We start from the raw sequence: 18167 nt of genomic DNA, 5'->3' as shown, positions 1-18167 counted from the left end.
CGGGGGCGGCCCCCAGGGGGAGGACATGGGGGGGCCGGGCCACCGTCCTCATCTCGCGTGGGCGGGCTCCGAGGGGGGTCCCTCAGGCCCCGGGGGGAGGGGGCGGACACCCCGGCTCCGCCCCGCGAACAGGGTGCTGCCTCCTGGCGGCTGAGCGCAACCTAAGCGGGCAGACGGGTTGCGTGTGGCTTTGAGGGCTGCGCGGGGTCGTGGAGAGAATGAAGATCTGGCGGGGAGGGCTCAATCGGAGGCTGGGGACACATGGCACAGGGGATCAGAGAGCGGGGACCCCAGAGGAGAGAGGGTGGGAGGCTGGAGCAGAGGGGAAGAGGGTCAGCCAGGAGACGGGGACCCAGTGGGGAGAGGCGCACAGGGGAGCAAGGAGCCCCAAAGAGAGGGGGTCACAAGAGGGGTCCCCAGAGTGGGGAGGAGGCAGAGGTTGAGGCACAAGATGGGGGAAGTGGGTCTGTCAGAAGGTGGGGACCTGAAGGAGGGTGTCAGTGGGAGGACAGGAGGGCACAAGACCTCTGACAGATGAAGTCAGGAAGGCACCCACACCTGTAAGAACTGCTCCTTTATTGAGCACTTCGGTGCGCAGTCTCTTCTCACCCAACACCCTGCGACCTCACACACTTAACTGCCCCCATTTTACAGATGGGGAAACTGGACCTGAGAGGGGCAGCCACTGGGCTTGAGGTGCTGGCCAGGACAGAAGCCATGGCCTGCCTTGGCTGGGGTCAGATCTGACAGTCTCCGGACCCACCCACGCTTCTGACCACCGGGCCATCCTGCCCCTCCATAGGTAGCCGGGTGTGGATAAGGGCCTGCGAGTGGCGGCTGGGGCAGGGTCAGCATTCCACACCATAGCGGTCGAAGTGGCGCAGCAGCAGGCCCAGCTCAAGGTGCACAGTGCCACCGGCGGCCGTGTGCAGGCGATAGCGGTCGGCCCCACTGTAGATGGCGTCCCCGTGCAGCAGCTGAGGGCCGCCGCCCACAAAGGCCCGCGCCAGCTGCTCCCGCCAGCTGCCCAGGGGCCGCCATGTGGGGCAGTCCAGCTGGTGGGTGCCTGGACTGCTGGGCACGTGGCAAAAACCGTAGCCTGCGAGCTGGCAGCGGCCGAAGCTGTCCTGCGACCACACCTGGAGATGGAGTCGGGGCCAGCCTGCAGGACGGGAGGGAGGAAAGGAGCGATGGTGGAGCTCCGTCTCCCCCTCCTGGATCCCCATCTCCTTGATCCCCACTGGTCCAGTCCCCTCCCCGCTGGGTTTCTGCCCCAGCCTTCTCTCCCATTCACAAGGCAGCCAAAGGAATCTTTCTGAATCTACTTCCCTCCCCTGCTGAAAACCCCTCCCTGGCTCCCCAGTGCCCTCACTATCAATTCCAACCTCAACGCCCCAGGCCCTCTGGATCTGGCCTCTGCGGACATCCCTTCCTGTGGCCTCCTCTTCTGTGCCCCCATTTCAGGGCAGTCCGGTCCCCAGGTGAACGCCTTGGGCCTTGTCCGGGACACCTCCTTCCCTCCCCACAGCCCACTCTGTGCTCTCTGGGCCCAGGGCGTTCCTTCCTGCCCCTCCAATGCACCTTCCGACCTGGCAGCTGGAAGCATCTTTCTCCCACATCCATAGGTTTCTCAATGTCCTTAGAACACAGTTCAGCTCCTCAACCCGGTAGGCAAAAGCCCTTGGAGACCTGGCCCCATTTCACCCTCCTTTCTGCGCCCCCCCCCCCCCACCGCCGCCTGCGCTAGGCCCTATTCTAGAAGCTGGGGACACAGTGGTGAACAGAGCAGACAAAAATTCCTGACATCCTAGACAACGAATGTAGTAAATAAGCAAATTACAGGGTATGTCAGATGGTGATAACTGCTCTGGAGAAAAATAAAGCTGGGTATGGTGGGGGTGGGGATGGAGTTTTAGAAAGTGGGTGATCAAGAGAAGCTTTTCCGAGAAGGTGACGGTTGAGCGAATGCTTGAGGGAACGGAGCTAGCCATGTGGATGGACATCTGGGGAAGCACGCCCCCAGGAGAGGGAACAGTGTGTGCAAAGGCCCTGAGGTGGGAGCTGGCTGGTGGCGCCAGTGAGGCTGGACTGAGAGAGGGACAGAGGGACAGGAGGTGACAGACCAGATTGTCTCAAATTGACTATGATCCAGGATAAATCTTTGGCTTTTACCGAGTAAGATGGGGACCATGGGGGGGGAGGGGGTTCTGTGTAGAGACAAGAATATGACCCAACTTGGGTGTTCAGAGGGGAACAGACTATGGAGCACAGGGAAGAGGCTACTGTAATATCCAGGTGAAAGGTGAGGATGGACAGACCAAGAGACCAGAGAGAGAAGTGGGGGGGATTTAGGATACATTCCAAAGGTAGAGCCAAAGGGATTTCTGGGTGGGCAGAGTGGGGGTTGAGGAAAGAGGAGGCAAAGATGGTGACCATACTGGAGGATGTGGGGTCTGCAGAACTGAAGGACAGTCGCCTGCCTCATACTCCGGCCCATCAGCCACAGGCAGCCAGAAGAATCTTTTAAAATTGAAATCTGACATGTCTGTCACGGGCTACGGCTCCCGAGCACCTTCTGGAGATGGCCTCAGCTCCACGGCCTGTCCCCTGTCCCCTGCCACCTCACCCCTGGCCCTTCTCCTGTTTACCCTCGATCCTCCAAAGGCCCCTGGCTCACTTTCCCCTTTGGGCCTTTCATACGCAGCTCTCTGCCTAGAACCTTCTTCCATCCCTCTGCCGTACAAGCTCCTACTAGCCCTTCACAGCAAAGCTCAAACACCCCCTCCTCCAGGAAGCTCTCCCTGAATTCCCTCGCAGTCAGGCTTCTCCTCTGGGCTCCCCTACCCTCTAGGATCCCCCATTCCAGTCCTGCCCACTCTGGGATGCCACTATCTGGGACAGCTCTGTCTCCCCCCACAAGAGATGGTGAATCCGATGAGGACAGGGCTGGGGGGCTGTCTCAATCACCAACATTTCCCTGGCATCGCCCAACACAGGCTGGGCGCAGGGCAGACGCTCAGTAAATATTATTTGTATTGTTGAAACACATGTCATGTTGACTTAGGCTGTTTCCTAGAATCCACTCCTCTCCAGTGATCTAAATTTTCCACGAGAAAAGGCTTTCTGATACCCTTCCTCCCCCGCATACTCGCTTCCCCTGTGAGCAGCTGGGGAGCCAGGACTGCAGAAACAGCTACCAGCCCTCTCTCCCTCATCACCCCCTCCCAGCTTCCTCCTGATTGAAGCCTCCTGTTTGTCTCTTCGAAAGCCACCTCCCCTCTCCCCCTGGTCCCCACCTTCCCCTCACCCCCTGCAGCCCTGGCCGGCCTAGTCTTGCACACCTAGAGCCAGCCTGCAGAGAGCCTCTCTGCGACCAGGCCTGGCCAGGAAAGGGCCCCAGAGGGCAGCCTGGGGCCCAGGCCGGGAACCCACCTTGGAGGCCTTTGGTGGCGAAGTGCAGGTCGATGGGGTGGGACCAGTAGGCCATGTCCCCTACTTGGGGGGTGTCCACCTGTGTTTGGCCCTCCCGTATGCCCGACAGGAGCTTCCACGCTGCCCCTGCAGGGAGGGGTAGGAAGCAGACATCAGGAAGGGGAGGCCATTGTGGCTGGAGGAACCTGTTTCTCCCTGGCTTTAGGGGGTCAGGGGTTACAAAGTGTGGACTCTAGAGCCAAATGTCTGGGTTCAAATCCTGGTACTACTTCTCCCTGCCTGTGCAACCTTGGGCGAGTTACCTTCCTCTGCCTCGGTCTCCCCTTCTGTAAGATGGGTGTCCTCCTGACATATCCCTCAGAGTTTTCTGAAAAGATTAAACGAGCTAATACACAGAAAGCCCTCAGCACAGTGTCAGGGGGGCAGAGTGAGTGCTGGGTAAGTGTTGGATATCATTTTCTGACTCTTCACCCCATGTTTAGAGGCCTAGTCCAAGGACAAAGATGGGGCCAAGGATGTCCCTTCAAGAGCACCAGCACAGGGTGAAAGGTGCATAATAACAGCAATCCTCCCGAGGGTGAAAAGAATAGCAAAAATGCACTGCTTCCTGAGTGCCAGAGGCTGTGCTGAAATCAATTCACTTAATCTGCCCTCTAGGGCTCTAAATCCCCTCCCCACCCCCTAGTTTAGACTCTCCTCTGTAGCCCACAAGGCCCTCCATGGCCTGGCCTATGCTCCCTTCCTGAACTCCTCTCCGACCACTCTCCTGTCACCACCCTCTAGCCTCACTGCCCCCATTTCTGTTCTCTTCCCCCCACCCCCGGGGCCTTTGCACTGGCTGTTGACTCTGCCCAGAAAGCTCTGCTTCTGGATTTGCCCTTACGTGGCTTTTCCTCATCCTTCAGGGATAGGCTCCAGTGCCACTTTCCCAGAGGGGTGCTCCCTCACCCTCCTATCCAAACACGAGTCCCTGTCTCATCATCTCCTCTCATTTCTTCTGGTACCTACCACTGTCAGTAACCACTCTGCTCATTTCCTTACCTGCTCTTTTATTTCCTGTCTCCTCTACTGGGAGCCCTAGGAGAGCATGTCTGTCTCTTGTATACTGCTGGGTCCCCAGGACTTCAAACTCAGGATCTTTGTACACAGAAGGTGCTCAATACATGTTTGTTGGACAAGTAAGGGCTCCTAGGAAGTGGGTGCTGATATAATCCCCATTTTATAGGTAAAGAAAGGAGAAGGAAAGTCACTTGGCCATTTAGTCCCCCGAAACACTTATTGAACACCTGCTGTGGGCCAAGCACTGTCGTCCATGCTGGGCACAGCAGGAACGCAGTTTACCAATGTCCCATGGTGGCGCTGGACTCAAACTGTGCTCTGACTGCAGGGCCCAAGCCCTTTATCTGGCTGCCCCTGAGCTCTCTGCTGGATTAACTCCCCCCCCACCACCACCACCAAGAGCCCCCTGAAATAATAAAAATCATGTTGGTGATCTCTTCCTTCTGGGCCAGATGAGGAAAGTACCAGGCCTTGAGTCAGGTTCTTCACTTACGAGATTTCCCAACACCCCTATGAAAGACAAATATTCCCACCCTTCCACTTTACAAATGAGGAAAATGAGGCTCCAAGTGGGGGACGGGGAGGGGGGGGTGCAGTTAGCACCTGGCCAGGGTCACAGAGCAGGTGAGTGGTGGGGTCCAGACTGGAAACCAAGTCTGACTCCAGGGTCTGCCTCTCATCTGCTCAGCTGGAGGACCCCAATTTCCCTGGGGGATCTCAGCCACCACTCTACCCACTAGGGAAATCGCAAAGGACCCAGGACCTCCAGAGATGAAGGCGGCAATAGCCACGCTATTTCATGAGCATTTATCTGTGCTGGGCAACACACCCAAGGCTTTACTAACAGAACCCCAACCAGTTTCTACACAAGTGAGGCAAATGCTTACTGGGTCAGGCCCTCTTCTCAGTGCTGGTTGATATTCATTTAGTCCTTACAACAAGTTAAGTATTGCTATTATTCCCATTGTACAGACAGGGAAATCAAGGCAAAGACAAGTGCCCAAGGTCACGTAATTAATATGTGGTTTTGAACTCAGGCAGTCCACTCTTAACACTCTGCTGCCTCTTAGCTGCTATTAGCTTCCTTTTAAGACAAGGAGACTGAGGCCTAGAGAGGTCAAGTCCAAAGGCCACCACTCAATAGGTGAGGGACTTAGCATTTGAGCCCAGATCCGGCAGCCTATGGCCCTACCCTTGATGCTATGCTGTCTCTGATGGGGAAAACTGGGGCTTCCAAAGTCTCTCCTGCACCTGTGTGGATGAACCTGAATGACTGATAGAAAGGGTTCTTAAATTCTCACAGAGAATTATGAATACAGTAGGGTGGCCTCTTCTCTGTAAATCTGGGATGGAAACCCATTTTACAGTAAGAATTTAATACATGGAGACTGTTAAGCAACGAATGGAGATGGGAGGGGGACCCAGGCCCCCCACCCCCCAAGACAGTGAATGAAGTCCAGTGGGGATAGGCTGTCTAGTGTTTTGAGGATTGGGAGTGTGTCTGTGTGGGTGGGGTGGGGGGGAATCTAGCCTGTAGTCCCATATCCTCAGGGGCTTTGTGTTCAGAGAAGGGGAGCCAGAGCTCCCACAGATATGAGATGGGAAGAACAAGGAAGGAGTGTGAGATTCACATTGTCAGAGTGTGGTCATGGCTAGGAGTCCTGAGAGCCAATGGAAGAGGAGGATCGGGGACTAGGCGAGGGAGTCAAGGAAGGGGGGTAGAAACTCTGGGCTTGGAGGTCTGGGTGGGGAAATGAACCAGGCCCCAGAATACCTGTGTGGATGCCCCACTTGCAGAAGAGGCTACTTTCCGAGAACCCGGTGGCCCCCATGATCTGCCCGATCACGTGCACCTCAGCCATGGCCCTGAGGGAAAAATGTAATCACAGCCCTGTGAAGTAAGTGTTCTATTATGTCCACTCGACAGATGGGGAAACTGAGGCCTACCAAATAAGGGGCAGTAGGATTCCAGGCTAGTTTCGTCAAACTACTGAGGCTGCCGCCTTAACCATGAGCCTGGCCGCCCCTCCAGGACAGCCCGGGAAAAATGACGGGGGGTGAGGTGAGAGCTGAGGGAGAAGCTGGCATCTCTCTACCCGCTTCTAAAATAACCTCTTCCTTAAACTCAGCGCAGCGGAAAGCCCCGCCCCGAAGGCCCATGGCCCCGCCCACAGGCACAAAGCCCCGCCTCTTCACGTCGGAATCCCGCAAGCGCCAAAAGGCGCAGGCCTTTTAAGTGCAGGGCCGCCTTAGCCCCGCCCCTAAGCCCGGGCATGCGTTATTCCTACCTCAGAACACCTAACGGTTAGGTCGGGCCAAGAGACAGCGGGGATTGCAGTTCATGGGCCTGACCTGTCCCTCTCTCCGCGGATGCTGACTTCCTAGGCTTGGCTCGCGCCTCTCCCAGGACCTTCCCGGCAGCGAGAGACCTGAGGAGCTGATCCCTCCGAAGCTGCGCCCGCCTTCGGGCTCCCTGGTTGTTGCTGGGGCAACAGCAGCCTCCTCCCCTAGTCTTGCACCCGCCCTGCGGGTCGCTAATTGGCCCTAGCAGTCTTCGGGGCGGGGCTAATATGTGATGGACGTTTTCTCTCCCCCTCTCCATTTTGGGAAAAGCGTCTCTCCGCACACTCAAGGTTCCGCCATTTGGGGCGTGGTCGGGCAGCTGCCATCTTGAGTGTGGCTGAGGAAATTTGCGCGCCAACTGTTTCTGCCAGGTACCTTCCTCACAAAATAAGCGATTCCATCCACGCTGCCTGCCTCCTCGAACGCTCTCTCCCAGCCAGGACCAAAGGGGAATCTCCCTCAAGGTCACTGCCTGCATCCCCCTGTCTTTATGAAAAACATTCTTCCTCCTTCCGAGAAACTCAAGTTGGGGAGAGGGGTTTTCCTTCCTTTTTGGGGGGTTTCCTGTGGCTCCTCACGGACTGATAAATCCAACTTCCTTCTCGGAAATACTGTTAGTGCTGATTCTGAGTAAGAAGGGGGAGCGTGGGGGAAAGGGGATGAGAAATGAGGAACTGAGGCCTCTTTTTTCTGCAGAAAATCTGGTTCTTGAAGGCTGGAGTCTGCCAGCAACTGGTCATGTGCCCCTGCAGGTCTCCAGGTCTGTTATCGCATCTGTGTAATGGGTATAAGTAGAAGGACCGAGTCCGACGCACCGACATACTCTGATTTCGTGAGCAGTGTGCCTTCACCCTCAAACTCCACTTGAACCCTCGTCCCAATTCCTCTAGGCCAGACCAGGAGTCCAAAGGAAATTCATTTTTCGACTTTTCCCAAAATGAGGCTACACAAGTGAGCATCCCGAAGTCAAAATTATAGGGAGGGGGCAACATTCGAATAGAATAGTATTAATATACAGAAAATAATTCAATAGGATTACATTTCACTAATAGGTATATTTGAAAGCTACCATTTATTGAGTGTATTTTCTTTTTTTTTTTTAATTTTTTTAACGTTCTTTTATTTATTTTTGAGACAGAGAGAGACAGAGCATGAACGGGGGAGGGGCAGAGAGAGAGGGAGACACAGAATCGGAAGCAGGCTCCAGGCTCTGAGCCATCAGCCCAGAGCCCGACGCGGGGCTCGAACTCACGGACCGCGAGATCATGACCTGAGCCGAAGTCGGACACTCAACCGACTGAGCCACCCAGGGGCCCCTATTGAGTGTATTTTCTATGCCAGACCCTATAAACTGATCGTTTTGATTGCATGATTTTGTTTAATCCTGAGACATCCCACAGGGCAGTTAATATCAGCTTTGTTTAAGATGAAAAAATTGGGGCAAAATCATTTGCCTTAAATCACATTGACTGTAGTTCTAACTCTGCCCCTAAACTTGATGTTATTAACCTCTCTGCTGTCCTTCCTTTCTTGGATACACGTCTTTCAGTATTCAAGGGCATATGGAGGTTGTGCCTGGGTATCATCCAAGACTCCATCACTAACAGCGCACCTGACTTCAGCTCAGGTCACCATCTCCCCGACTGTGGGTTCGAGCCCTGCATCGCGTAGGGCTCTGTGCTGACAGCTCAGAGCCTGGAGCCTGCTTCGGATTCTGTGTCTCCCTCTCTCTCTGCCCCTTCCTTGCTCATGCTCTGTCTGTCTTAAAAATAAAGAAGCATTAAAAACTAAAACAAAACAAAACTTCCCACATCCAACCAGTCCAATCCTGTCAGTGCTCCTTAATTTTTTTTTTTTTTTACTGGTTTTCTCCCTACTGGTTGATATTAGTGATTAAGAAAATGGTTCCAGGTCAACTACCTAGATGTAAGTCTCAGCTCTTCACCTTCTGTGTGACTTCTAGCCTCTCTGTATCTTGCTTTTCTTTTCTGTAATGTGAGGATGAATGATAGGTCCCATCTTGTTGGACTGTTGTCAGGACCTGATGAGTTAATATATGAAGTTGTTTTAAAATATGCTCACACTTGGGGCGCCTGGGTGGCGCAGTCGGTTAAGCGTCCGACTTCAGCCAGGTCACGATCTCGCGGTCCGTGAGTTCGAGCCCCGCGTCAGGCTCTGGGCTGATGGCTCGGAGCCTGGAGCCTGTTTCCGATTCTGTGTCTCCCTCTCTCTCTGCCCCTCCCCCGTTCATGCTCTGTCTCTCTCTGTCCCAAAAATAAATAAAAAACGTTGAAAAAAAAAATTAAAAAAATAAAATAAAATAAAATATGCTCACACTGGAGCCCTCGGGTGGCTCAGTCAGTTAAGTGACCGAGTCTTGATTTCGGCTCAGGTCATGATCTCACAGTTGGGGGATCCAGCCCCAAGCCCAGCTCTGTGCTAAGTGTGGAGCCTGCTTGGTATTCTCTCTCTTACTTGTACGTGCTCACTCACTCTCAAAACAAATAAGTTTAAAAACTTAAAAAATAAAATATGCCCACAATTAATTTTATTTATTTATTATTATTTTTTTTTAATTTTTAATTTTTTTTAGTAAGCTCTATGCCTGACAGTGGGGCTCGAACTCACGACCCTGAGATCAAGACTCACATGCTCTTCAGGATGAGCCAGCAGGCACCCCTAGCCACAGATTCTGGGATGTGCCTTCTTTCTTTCTTTTCTTTTATTTTTTAAATTTATTTTTTAATAACTAATTTTTTGAGAGAGAGAGAATGAGCAAGCATGGGGGCGGGGAGGCTCAGAGAGAGAGGGAGAGAGAATCCTAAGCAGGCTCCATGCCCAGCATGGAGTCCCACACGGGGCTTGATCCCAAGACCCTGGGATCATGACCTAGGCCAAAATCAAGAGTTGGGCACTCAATCGACTGAGCCACCAGGTGCCCCGATATACCTTCTTTCAATTACGTGGAAACCAGTTCCTCTCCCCTTGAGTCTGAGCTTCACTCAAAACTTCCTCGTAGCCAATAGAATATGGCCGAAGTGTTGCTGTGTGACTTCCGAGACTAGGTCATAAAAGGCGTTGAGTCTTCCTCCTTGCTCTTTCTCTCGGATGGCTCCGATGGGGAGGTCGGCCACCACCATGTCGTGATGGCAGAGAAGCAGCCATTGGAGAGACCGATGTGGAGAAGAACTAAAGCCTCTTGCCGGCAGCCAACACCACGTGCGTGATCCGTGTTGGAAGCAGATCTTCCAACCCCGGTTAGATCTTCAGATGACTATAGCTCTGGCCAGCATGCTGACTGGAACTTCATGAGACACCTGGAGTCATAACCACCCAGCCAAGCCATTGCCAGATTCCTGACCAACAGAGACGATGTTAGCTGATAAATGTTTGTTTGAAGCCACCAGGTGTTGGGGAATGATGTGTTATGCAGCCATAGGTAATTAGTACAAATGTCTAATGAATTTAGGACAGTGCTGGAAAATAGGAAGCACTGTGAATGTTCGCTATTATTGATGGGTCTTCGCGTTGTTACTTTTGAAATGGACTATTTCACGTATCCTTTTTGTTTTTAGATTAATTTCTTTAACCTTTATTCATTTTTGAGAGACGCAGAGAGACAGAGCACGAGCGGGGGAGGGGCAGAGAGAGAGGGAGACCCAGAATCTGAAGCAAGCTCCAGGCTGTCAGCACAGAGCCTGAGGCGGGGCTCGAACTCACCGACTGTGAGAAAATATACCACATTTTCTTCACCCAGTCCTCTACTGATGGACACTGGTGTGATTTCATCTTCCAGATGTGGCGAATAACACTGCTATGAAGCGTTACAAATACTTCTTCAAGACCCTGCTTTCAGTTCTTCGGGGGTACGTACACAGGAGTAGAAATGCTGGCTCCTCTGGTAATTCTATTTTTTTTTTTTCAGTTTTATTTTATTATTTTATTTTATTTTATTTTATCTTATTTTATTTTATTGTAAGAGATAGAGTGGGGGAGGGGCAGAAAGAGAGGGAGAGAGAGAGAGAATCCCGAGCGGGCTCCACACTGTCGGTGCGGAACCCAGGAGCCCCAAGATGGTGACCCGAGCAGAAATCAAGAGTCAGTTGCCGTCAGACACAGAGCCTGCTTGGGATTCTCTCTCTCTTTCCCTCTCTCTCTGCCCCTCCCCCCACTCTCCATAAACTTAAAAAAAAAAAAAAAAAAGTCAACAGGCTTGTGAGTATTCATGCCCCCGTCCCCACAAATACGTACTGAAGGGCTACTTTGTGCCAGGCACTGTTCTAGGCCCTGAGGCACAGCGGTGAACAAAAGGGATCGAATCCCGGCTCCTGGAGTGGATACCGATGTGGGAGGAGTCAAACTACAAAGGATAGAAAGACATCATATGTTTCATAGTGATTAGCTGCGTGAAAAAAACCACCAGAGCCGGGTTAAGGAGATAGTAGCAGGTTATCTCTCCCAGATAACACAGTCCTGCTGCAGGTCCCTCTCTTCCCTCCCCTGCCTGTCGTCTGCCAGAAACTCTGCCTGCGCCAAGTTGCACTTGCAGACACCATCTGCTCTCCCTGGGAGTGGGGCCCGTGCCAACTCCAGCGTCTGGACTCTTGGCACGGAGCCCTGGAGCCCTGGAGCGAGGGAAATCTGGCCAGCCCCGCATCAAGAGGGGAATCGTCCAGTTTGACTGGGCCTAGTGATAAGGAGGGCTTCTGGGCAGAGGAAGCCAGCGCAAGCTGGGTGGACTCCATGAGGGAGAGAGTCCTCCGGGGTGAGGAGTGTCCCTTACCGAGACTGATGGGAGCCGGAAGTTGATGATAATACTCCTAAACATCATCAAACACACTCAGAGTGCCTATATTGCCCGGCTTTGGGTAAATGGTGGACGCTGGGTATCGCGCCTGATCTAAGTGCTTTACGGATGTTATCACGTCTAAAAGGCAAGGAGTGTTTAGCCCATTTCACAGGTGAAAACATGACGGTTCCGAGAGATGATGCCATTGTACCGAGGACACAGAGCAGGTGCCCTGAAGAGCCTGGAAAGTAACTCGGGTCTGTGTGGGTCCAAACACGGACGGGTAACCACCACTTGCGCCACCTGATAACCAGCACATCACCCCATTCCTGGCCCTCTCCCACCTCCGCCTCCTTTGCGTGGAAGCTCCCACCGTACCCTTTTGCCCTATTTCCTCCCCTTCCCTTGGGCCAGCAAGGAAAACAGCCCTGGGGTACAAATCTGCGGTCCTGGCTCCAGCTGTTTACCTCGGCCAAGTGAGCACACACCTCTGACCCTCAGTCTCTTTATCTGTAAAACTTTGGATAGAAATAGAGCTGCCGAGAGGAGTCAAAGCCACCGTGATTGTAAATCCCCTAACCCACCGGCCAGGGGTCCGGGCTTAGACCGCACTCAGTGAACTAGCGTCAGGCTCATAGTCAAGAACCCAACCTCTCTGCGCCTGTTTCCTCCTGCCTACAACAGGACAGTAAATGACAGTGTCTCTTCAATCCTTGCGAGGAATAAATGTCTATGCGTCCATGCACAGCACTGAGAGCAGTGCACACAGTTAGCCGCTGTTGCTGTTATTATTATTGGGCAAGGAGAGTGGCGGGGCGGGTGGAGGCGGGCCGAGCCAGAAGGGCCCTGGAGAATCGGGGGCGCCCCCTCCTCCGTCCCGCAGCGCTTGGGCCTGGGCGAGGGGGGGTCGGGGCCCACCGTCCTTGGAGCCCCCCGCTTGCTCCCACACACCCCGGGTGGCAGGGTTTCCGTGCTGGGCGCTGACGTCGGCCTTCAAGGCCCCCTCCCGGGCCGCGGCGGAGGGCGGAGCCGGGAGCCCGCCCGCCGCCCCGCCCCCATCCCCGCCCCCGCGCGCTGCGGGCCAGGGGCTCCGAGGGGGAGCCCAGAGGAACGCGCAGAACCCGCACCCCCCAGGCCCAGATCCCAGGGAGCGCGGGGCTCGCTGAGTTCAGTCACTTGCGGGCCGCAGGGTCCGGGCGGGTGTCGGTGCAGGGGCCCAGGAGGTCCCAACATATGGCCGTGGGCGGTGAGTGAGGGGCACAGGTGGGCGGCACTGCTCCTCCCCTGGGTCCTAGTGTTGGGGATGGGGAGGCAAACGTTGGAGAGGAAATCGGCTCCAGCCAGGTTTGGTGAGGGCGGGAGGCTTGGGCCCTCAGGGGGGATGGTGGAGTGGCATTATTCCTTGAGGTTGAATGTGTATGAGGGTGGTGGGTTGGGGCTGTTATGGGGGAGTTGTGCAAAGGTGGATTCTGGTAAAACAGGAGGTGTGGGGGAGCTGATGAGTGTGCAGGCAATTGTGTAGGGCCGTGGATGTGGTTGGAGTAGGGGAGGGGTGCTTGGACCGGGTGTTTGGGGCAGGTGTGCAAGGGAAGTGAGTGATGGGAACAATGGAGAGTGTCTGGGATGCATGCGTGGGAAGCCTGTGCGTACGTGTGCAAATGGGGGATCTGATGCTAGGGCCACTAGGAGTGTGCGAGGAATCATTTGGGATGAGTGTGTAAGCAGGTTGGGGGCTCCAGAGGAGTGTTTAATGGGAGCTGATGTTGTTCAGGGCAAGTATACAAGGAGCCATCAGGGAGATGAATGCCAGCAGGTGGAGGTGGGGGTTGGGCTGGAGTGGATGAATATGTGTGGCAAGGGTTTGGGGTATTCAGTGTGCAGACTTGCAGGTGCAGGGGATGTGTAGTTCATGGGGCAAGTAAATGTGTAAGACACGGTTTGGAATAAGTGTGCAACAGGTATGTGGCTTTTGCCTGAGGAGACAGAATCCCAGAACTGAATGTCCAATAATATTATTTGGACATTATCTTTGCCCAATAATAATATCTTGCCCAATAATAATAACAGACCCCTGAGTTGTCTTCACAACTTGGCCCAGCGTCTTTTAGTCTTGGGGCCTCGGTTTTACTATCTGTAAAATGGGTCTGATGGCCAATGAGCTAACTATAGTCTCTGCCAGGAATCTCTCCAGAGTCAGGAGTCAGGGGAAAGATGGTGAGACTTTGTTATAACTGTTTTTTTTGTTTTTTTTTTTTTCTTTCCTCTACCTCCAGAAAACCCTTCCCAGAGCCTCTCCCCAGTCATGGACAGCCCCAGTCTTCGAGAGCTCCAACAGCCTCTGCTGGCAGGTGTGGGCTGTGGGCCCCCCATCCAGAAGCCTGGTGAGCCCCAGCTGGGGCCTCCCTTTGGAGAGACAGCCTTTGCAGAGTCCCTGAAGGGTTGGCAGCTCCTCCCACCACCTCTTCCCACTGTGAGCGCTGGCCTTGGGGAGCCAGGGCCCCCTGACCTTGAGGTAGGAGCAGCAGGTCTTAGTGGGAGCTGGGGGAGAGGGAGGCGAACTCAGCTGTGGCCAACACCTGGCTGGCTGGGGTACCTACCTTCAGCCTGGGGGGTCTCACTTCCCACTGCGTGTGGACTTCCTACATTCCTAGTTATGGTTTTTGCTGTTCTGGTTTCTTCACCTTTTCTCTCCAGATTTGTCACTCCTCTTTCTTCCCTTGTCTTTGGTTCTCTGTCTTCCCTCTGATTTCTGACTCCCCTATTCTCTGATTTTCTTTCTCTTTCCGTGCCGGCCCCGGTCTCTTCTTTTCAAATTAATGTGTTAATTTGTATAATTTCTTATTCCTTGTATCTACTGTGAAGCTTGTCTTTTATATTTTTTTCAAGATTTTATTTTTAAGTAATCTCTTCACCCAATGTGGGGCTCAAACTCACCGCCCCGAGATCAAGAGTCACATGCTCTTCTGCCTGGGCCAGCCAGGTGCCCTGCTTGTCTTTTATTTGTTACACATGGTTTTCCAGTTACTATTCCTGTATAAGAAATCACCTCAGGGGCGTCTGGGCAGCTCATTTGGGTGAGCATCCGACTTTGGCTCAGGTCATGGTCTCAAAGTTCATGGGTTTGAGTCCTGCGTCGGGCTCTGTGCTAATGGCTCAGAGCCTGGAGCCTGCTTCAGATTCTCTCTCTCTCTCTGCCCCTGCCCCCTGGTCATGCTCTGTCTCTCTCTCTCAAAAATAAATAAACGTTAAAAAAAAAAAGAAAAAAAAGAAAGAAATCACCTCAAAACTTAGTTGCTTAAAACAGCAACACTCATTATGGCTCATGGTTTCCATGGGTCAATTTGGGAAGGACTTGGTTGGGTGGTTCTGCCTCAGGGTCTTTCATGAGGTTGCGGTCAGCCGGCGGCTAGGGCTGAAACAGTCCATGGCTGAAGCAGCCGGGAGCTGGGTGGGTATCTCTCTCTTAACCTTGGGGCTTATAAATGACTCTCCCCTTGCAGGCTGGTTTGGGCCTCCTCACAACATGGCAGCTTCAGCATAGTCCGCGTCCTTATGGGCCTTCAGCCTCAGTATGAGGGCTCTGGTAAGGCAGAGGCTGCCTCACCTTTTCTGACCTATGCTCGGAAGTCATGTGGCATCACTTTCACCACATTCTACCAATTATGAGTGAGTCACAGCCTGCCCAGACTCAAGGAAAGGGGACACAGACCTCACCCCTTGGTGGGAAGAGTATCAGTCACACTATAAGAAGGGCATGTGGGATGAGAGAGATGGCTGTGGCCATTTTTGGAAACACGGCCAACCACATTGTGGCAGTTAGCATCACTCTGACATTGTATGTGTCTGATAATTCCATTCTTTGAAAAGTTTGAGGGCCTTATTATTATTATTAGTATTGTTATTTTTAAAGTTTATTTACTTTTGAGAGAGACCAAACACGAGTGGGGGACGGATGGAGAGAGGGAGACCCAGAATCTGAAGCAGGCTCCAGGCTCTGAGCTGTCAGCACAGAGCCCAACACGGGGCTCGAACCCACAAACTGCAAGATCGCGACCTGAGCCGAAGTCGGTGGCTTAACCAACTGAGCCACCAGGCACCCCTTGAAGACCTTATTGTTTTTGCTACTTCTCATTTATGGTTTCATATGTGCCTGGTTATGTTTGGAATGTATTGCTGGTCATCATGTTTGATAAATTATTTTTATTTTTATTTATCTTTTAAATTTTAACGAGGTTCCATGCCCAACGTTGGTCTTGAACTCATGCCCCTGAGATTAAGGGTCGTGTGCTCTACTGACTGAGCCAGCCAGGTGCCCCTGAAACATTATTTTTAGGACTATTATTTTGTGGCCTAGGCTGAAGGTACATACCATTGAGAAGATTTGGTTTGCTTCTGTCAGCCACCTGGGGTCATTACCAGTTAGAGATCACTTTTAATCTAGTTCACAGTTTGATTGAAAGGCTATTTTTCTGGGATTGGCAAATGCCCGCAGCGCAAAAGAGGCCTCAGTTCATTTGACCTCTCTGCTGATTTTAATTTCAGTTTTGGCCTTATAGGAATTACTTAAAATTGTGTGAGCTATTTGATGCAAAATTTAGAAACAAAAAAACAAAAATATTTTTTAAAATATAGAATTTCTAGTTTTCAGCAGGCAGGTTTGTCCTAGTAATTTAGGTCACTGGAGCTGTCTCTCTCTCTTTTTAAAGTTTATTCATTTATTTTGAGAGAGAGAGAGAGCACACACATGGGAGGGGCAGAGTGGGGGAGAGAGAGAATCCAGAGCAGGCTCGGCACCATCAGCGCAGAGCCCGATGTGGGGTTCCAACTCATGAACCTCGAGATAATGACCTGAGCTGAAATCAAGAGTCAGATGCTCACTCAACTGACTGAGCCATCCAGGCGCCCCCACCCCCCAATCTATCTCCACTTCAGGGGCTGTGAGTGGCCCCGTGGTCTTTGAAATGGAACATAAAACTTTGGGTGTGAATGGGGCTCTTTGGAAACAGGGTACACAGCTTCCCCTCAAAGGGATCCAGGATGTAGAAAAGTTCAGAGCCTATCTCCTGGAACATTTTCCTCTCTTGCTGTTTCTGGGGAGGCCCTGGTATTGGTCTTTGGGGGCTGTGGGGAGCAGAGCAGTGGGGCAGGGAAGGTAGGTGGAGATGCCCACCCAGGCCCTCTCCTACCCATAGGATGCATCATCCAGTGACAGCGACTCGGACTGGGATGGGGGCAGCCTTCTCTCCCCGCTCCTACCCCACGATCACCTTGGCTTGGCCGTCTTCTCCATGCTCTGCTGTTTCTGGCCTGTGGGCATCGCTGCCTTCTGCCTGGCCCAGAAGGTCAGTCTGTGGGTGTGGCTGGGAGGGGGCTGGATGTAAGAGAAAAGTGCATTCAAAACAAAGCAGAGGTGCTATATGTGGGGGGAAACCAAGGTGGAGAGAAGGATCTACGTAGGAACATTGAAGGGTTAAATGAGTGTTTCAGAGTGAAAGCCCAGAGTGGTGGTTCAGAACCTGAGCTCAAATCCTAGGTCTGACGCACTCTTAAGACTTTTGGACAAGCCACTTAACCTCCCTGTGCCTCATCTGTAAAATGGGAATAATTCTTCCCTCTGGTTCACCATGAGGTCCCAACGAGTTAGAACAGTGGCATAGAGTAATAGATGTATATTTTTATTACCCAGCCAGTCTCCCCTGTGCCCGACCACAGTAGCGGCTCCCTGGTTTTGGAATCTATGAATGAGTGCGTGGGTGTACCGGCGTGGGAGGGGCTCAGGGAAGGGTCTGGGTCTGCGGGAAGCAGGGTGGGATGAGGGGATGCCTGAGTCACCGCTGCCCAACGCCTCCACAGACCAACAAGGCTTGGGCCAAGGGGGACGTCCAGGGGGCAGGGGCTGCCTCCCGCCGCGCCTTCCTGCTGGGGGTCCTTGCCGTCGGGCTGGGCGTGTGCACATATGCGGCCGCCCTGGTGACCCTGGCCGCCTACCTGGCCTCCCGAGAGCCGCCCTAGTTGCCCGCGCGGCCCTCACTGTGAATCAGGGGCCGGCACCGGGCGCGTCGGCGGGCAACGTGGAGAATCCGGGTGGATGAGGCGGCGGCGGCAGCGGCCACCGCCTCCTTCCTGGCCGCCGCAACGAGATTAAACTCCAGACACTCTCGCAGCCAAACCTGTGTCTGTGTGTGTATGTGTGCGGGGGTGCGGAGACCAGGAAGGGGCAGGCTGTCCCCAGGGTGCTCCGCGACAACTCGGAGCTGGAGAAGGGGAAACCAGAGGGGCAGAGTGTTCTCCTCACAGCGCGGTGGTCCGCAGAGCATTAGAGAGCGGGGCTCCAAGTGCTTATTCCTCAGCTGTGTAACCTTGACCCACGTGACCTCTCTGAGCCTCACATCTTCCCGTCTGCAAAATGGGGCTTTCTCCACACCTGGGAGCTATGAATGGGCCATCCACGAAAAGGGCAGTATCCCTCAGCTCTTTGCACAGCAAGCGGCTGAAACTCAGCTCAGACTGCTTTAAGCATCAAAAGGCAAGGAAGCTGAAGCAG

The 18167-nt window shown here is 53.3% G+C and overlaps 2 protein-coding genes across 6 annotated transcripts; one reads left to right on the top strand and one right to left on the bottom strand.

Annotated features, from left to right (window-relative positions):
• Positions 1-559: 559 nt before the first annotated feature.
• B9D2 (B9 domain containing 2) lies at positions 560-7107 on the bottom strand. 3 transcript variants are annotated; one of them, XM_053905891.1, is made up of 4 exons: positions 6844-6970; positions 6266-6357; positions 3433-3558; positions 560-1162 (listed from the first exon to the last, which is right to left on the bottom strand). In XM_053905891.1, the coding sequence occupies exons 2-4, from the start codon at positions 6351-6353 to the stop codon at positions 849-851; spliced, it is 528 nt and encodes a 175-aa protein (XP_053761866.1). In that variant the 5' UTR covers positions 6354-6357; positions 6844-6970; the 3' UTR covers positions 560-848. The 3 variants fall into 3 exon arrangements, with proteins under 3 accessions (XP_053761866.1, XP_019290009.1, XP_053761864.1); XM_019434464.2 differs by having other exon boundaries at positions 6780-6969; XM_053905889.1 differs by lacking the exon at positions 6266-6357 and having other exon boundaries at positions 6844-7107.
• Positions 7102-17792, top strand: TMEM91 (transmembrane protein 91). Of its 3 annotated transcripts, none has more exons than XM_019434461.2 (5): positions 7102-7205; positions 10631-10735; positions 13897-14135; positions 16816-16965; positions 17477-17792. In XM_019434461.2, the coding sequence occupies exons 2-5, from the start codon at positions 10651-10653 to the stop codon at positions 17633-17635; spliced, it is 633 nt and encodes a 210-aa protein (XP_019290006.1). In that variant the 5' UTR covers positions 7102-7205; positions 10631-10650; the 3' UTR covers positions 17636-17792. The 3 variants fall into 3 exon arrangements, with proteins under 3 accessions (XP_019290006.1, XP_019290008.1, XP_019290007.1); XM_019434463.2 differs by having other exon boundaries at positions 7107-7205; positions 10631-10700; XM_019434462.2 differs by lacking the exons at positions 7102-7205; positions 10631-10735 and adding an exon at positions 12495-12869.
• Positions 17793-18167: the final 375 nt, after the last annotated feature.

Source organism: Panthera pardus, unplaced genomic scaffold, assembly GCF_024362965.1.
Source record: "Panthera pardus isolate Hobbes unplaced genomic scaffold, ASM2436296v1 HiC_scaffold_18, whole genome shotgun sequence".
Lineage (NCBI taxonomy): Eukaryota > Metazoa > Chordata > Mammalia > Carnivora > Felidae > Panthera > Panthera pardus.
Note: the sequence above shows the minus strand (reverse complement) of the source record. Positions and strands in the feature narration are given on the sequence as shown.

What these genes read in the sequence shown, in the direction of transcription:
- B9D2 (XM_053905889.1), bottom strand. Translation starts at nt 7,093, where the DNA reads ATGGAGAGGGGGAGAGAAAACGTCCATCACATATTAGCCCCGCCCCGA. An exon ending in ATCCGCGGAGAGAGGGACAG is followed by an intron (nt 3,559 to 6,843) that starts GTCAGGCCCATG and finishes CCCTCCCTGCAG; the next exon opens with GGGCAGCGTGGAAGCTCCTG. An exon ending in CGCCACCAAAGGCCTCCAAG is followed by an intron (nt 1,163 to 3,432) that starts GTGGGTTCCCGG and finishes CCCGTCCTGCAG; the next exon opens with GCTGGCCCCGACTCCATCTC.
- TMEM91 (XM_019434461.2), top strand. Translation starts at nt 10,651, where the DNA reads ATGAAGCGTTACAAATACTTCTTCAAGACCCTGCTTTCAGTTCTTCGG. An exon ending in TAGAAATGCTGGCTCCTCTG is followed by an intron (nt 10,736 to 13,896) that starts GTAATTCTATTT and finishes CTCTACCTCCAG; the next exon opens with AAAACCCTTCCCAGAGCCTC. An exon ending in CCTTCTGCCTGGCCCAGAAG is followed by an intron (nt 16,966 to 17,476) that starts GTCAGTCTGTGG and finishes ACGCCTCCACAG; the next exon opens with ACCAACAAGGCTTGGGCCAA.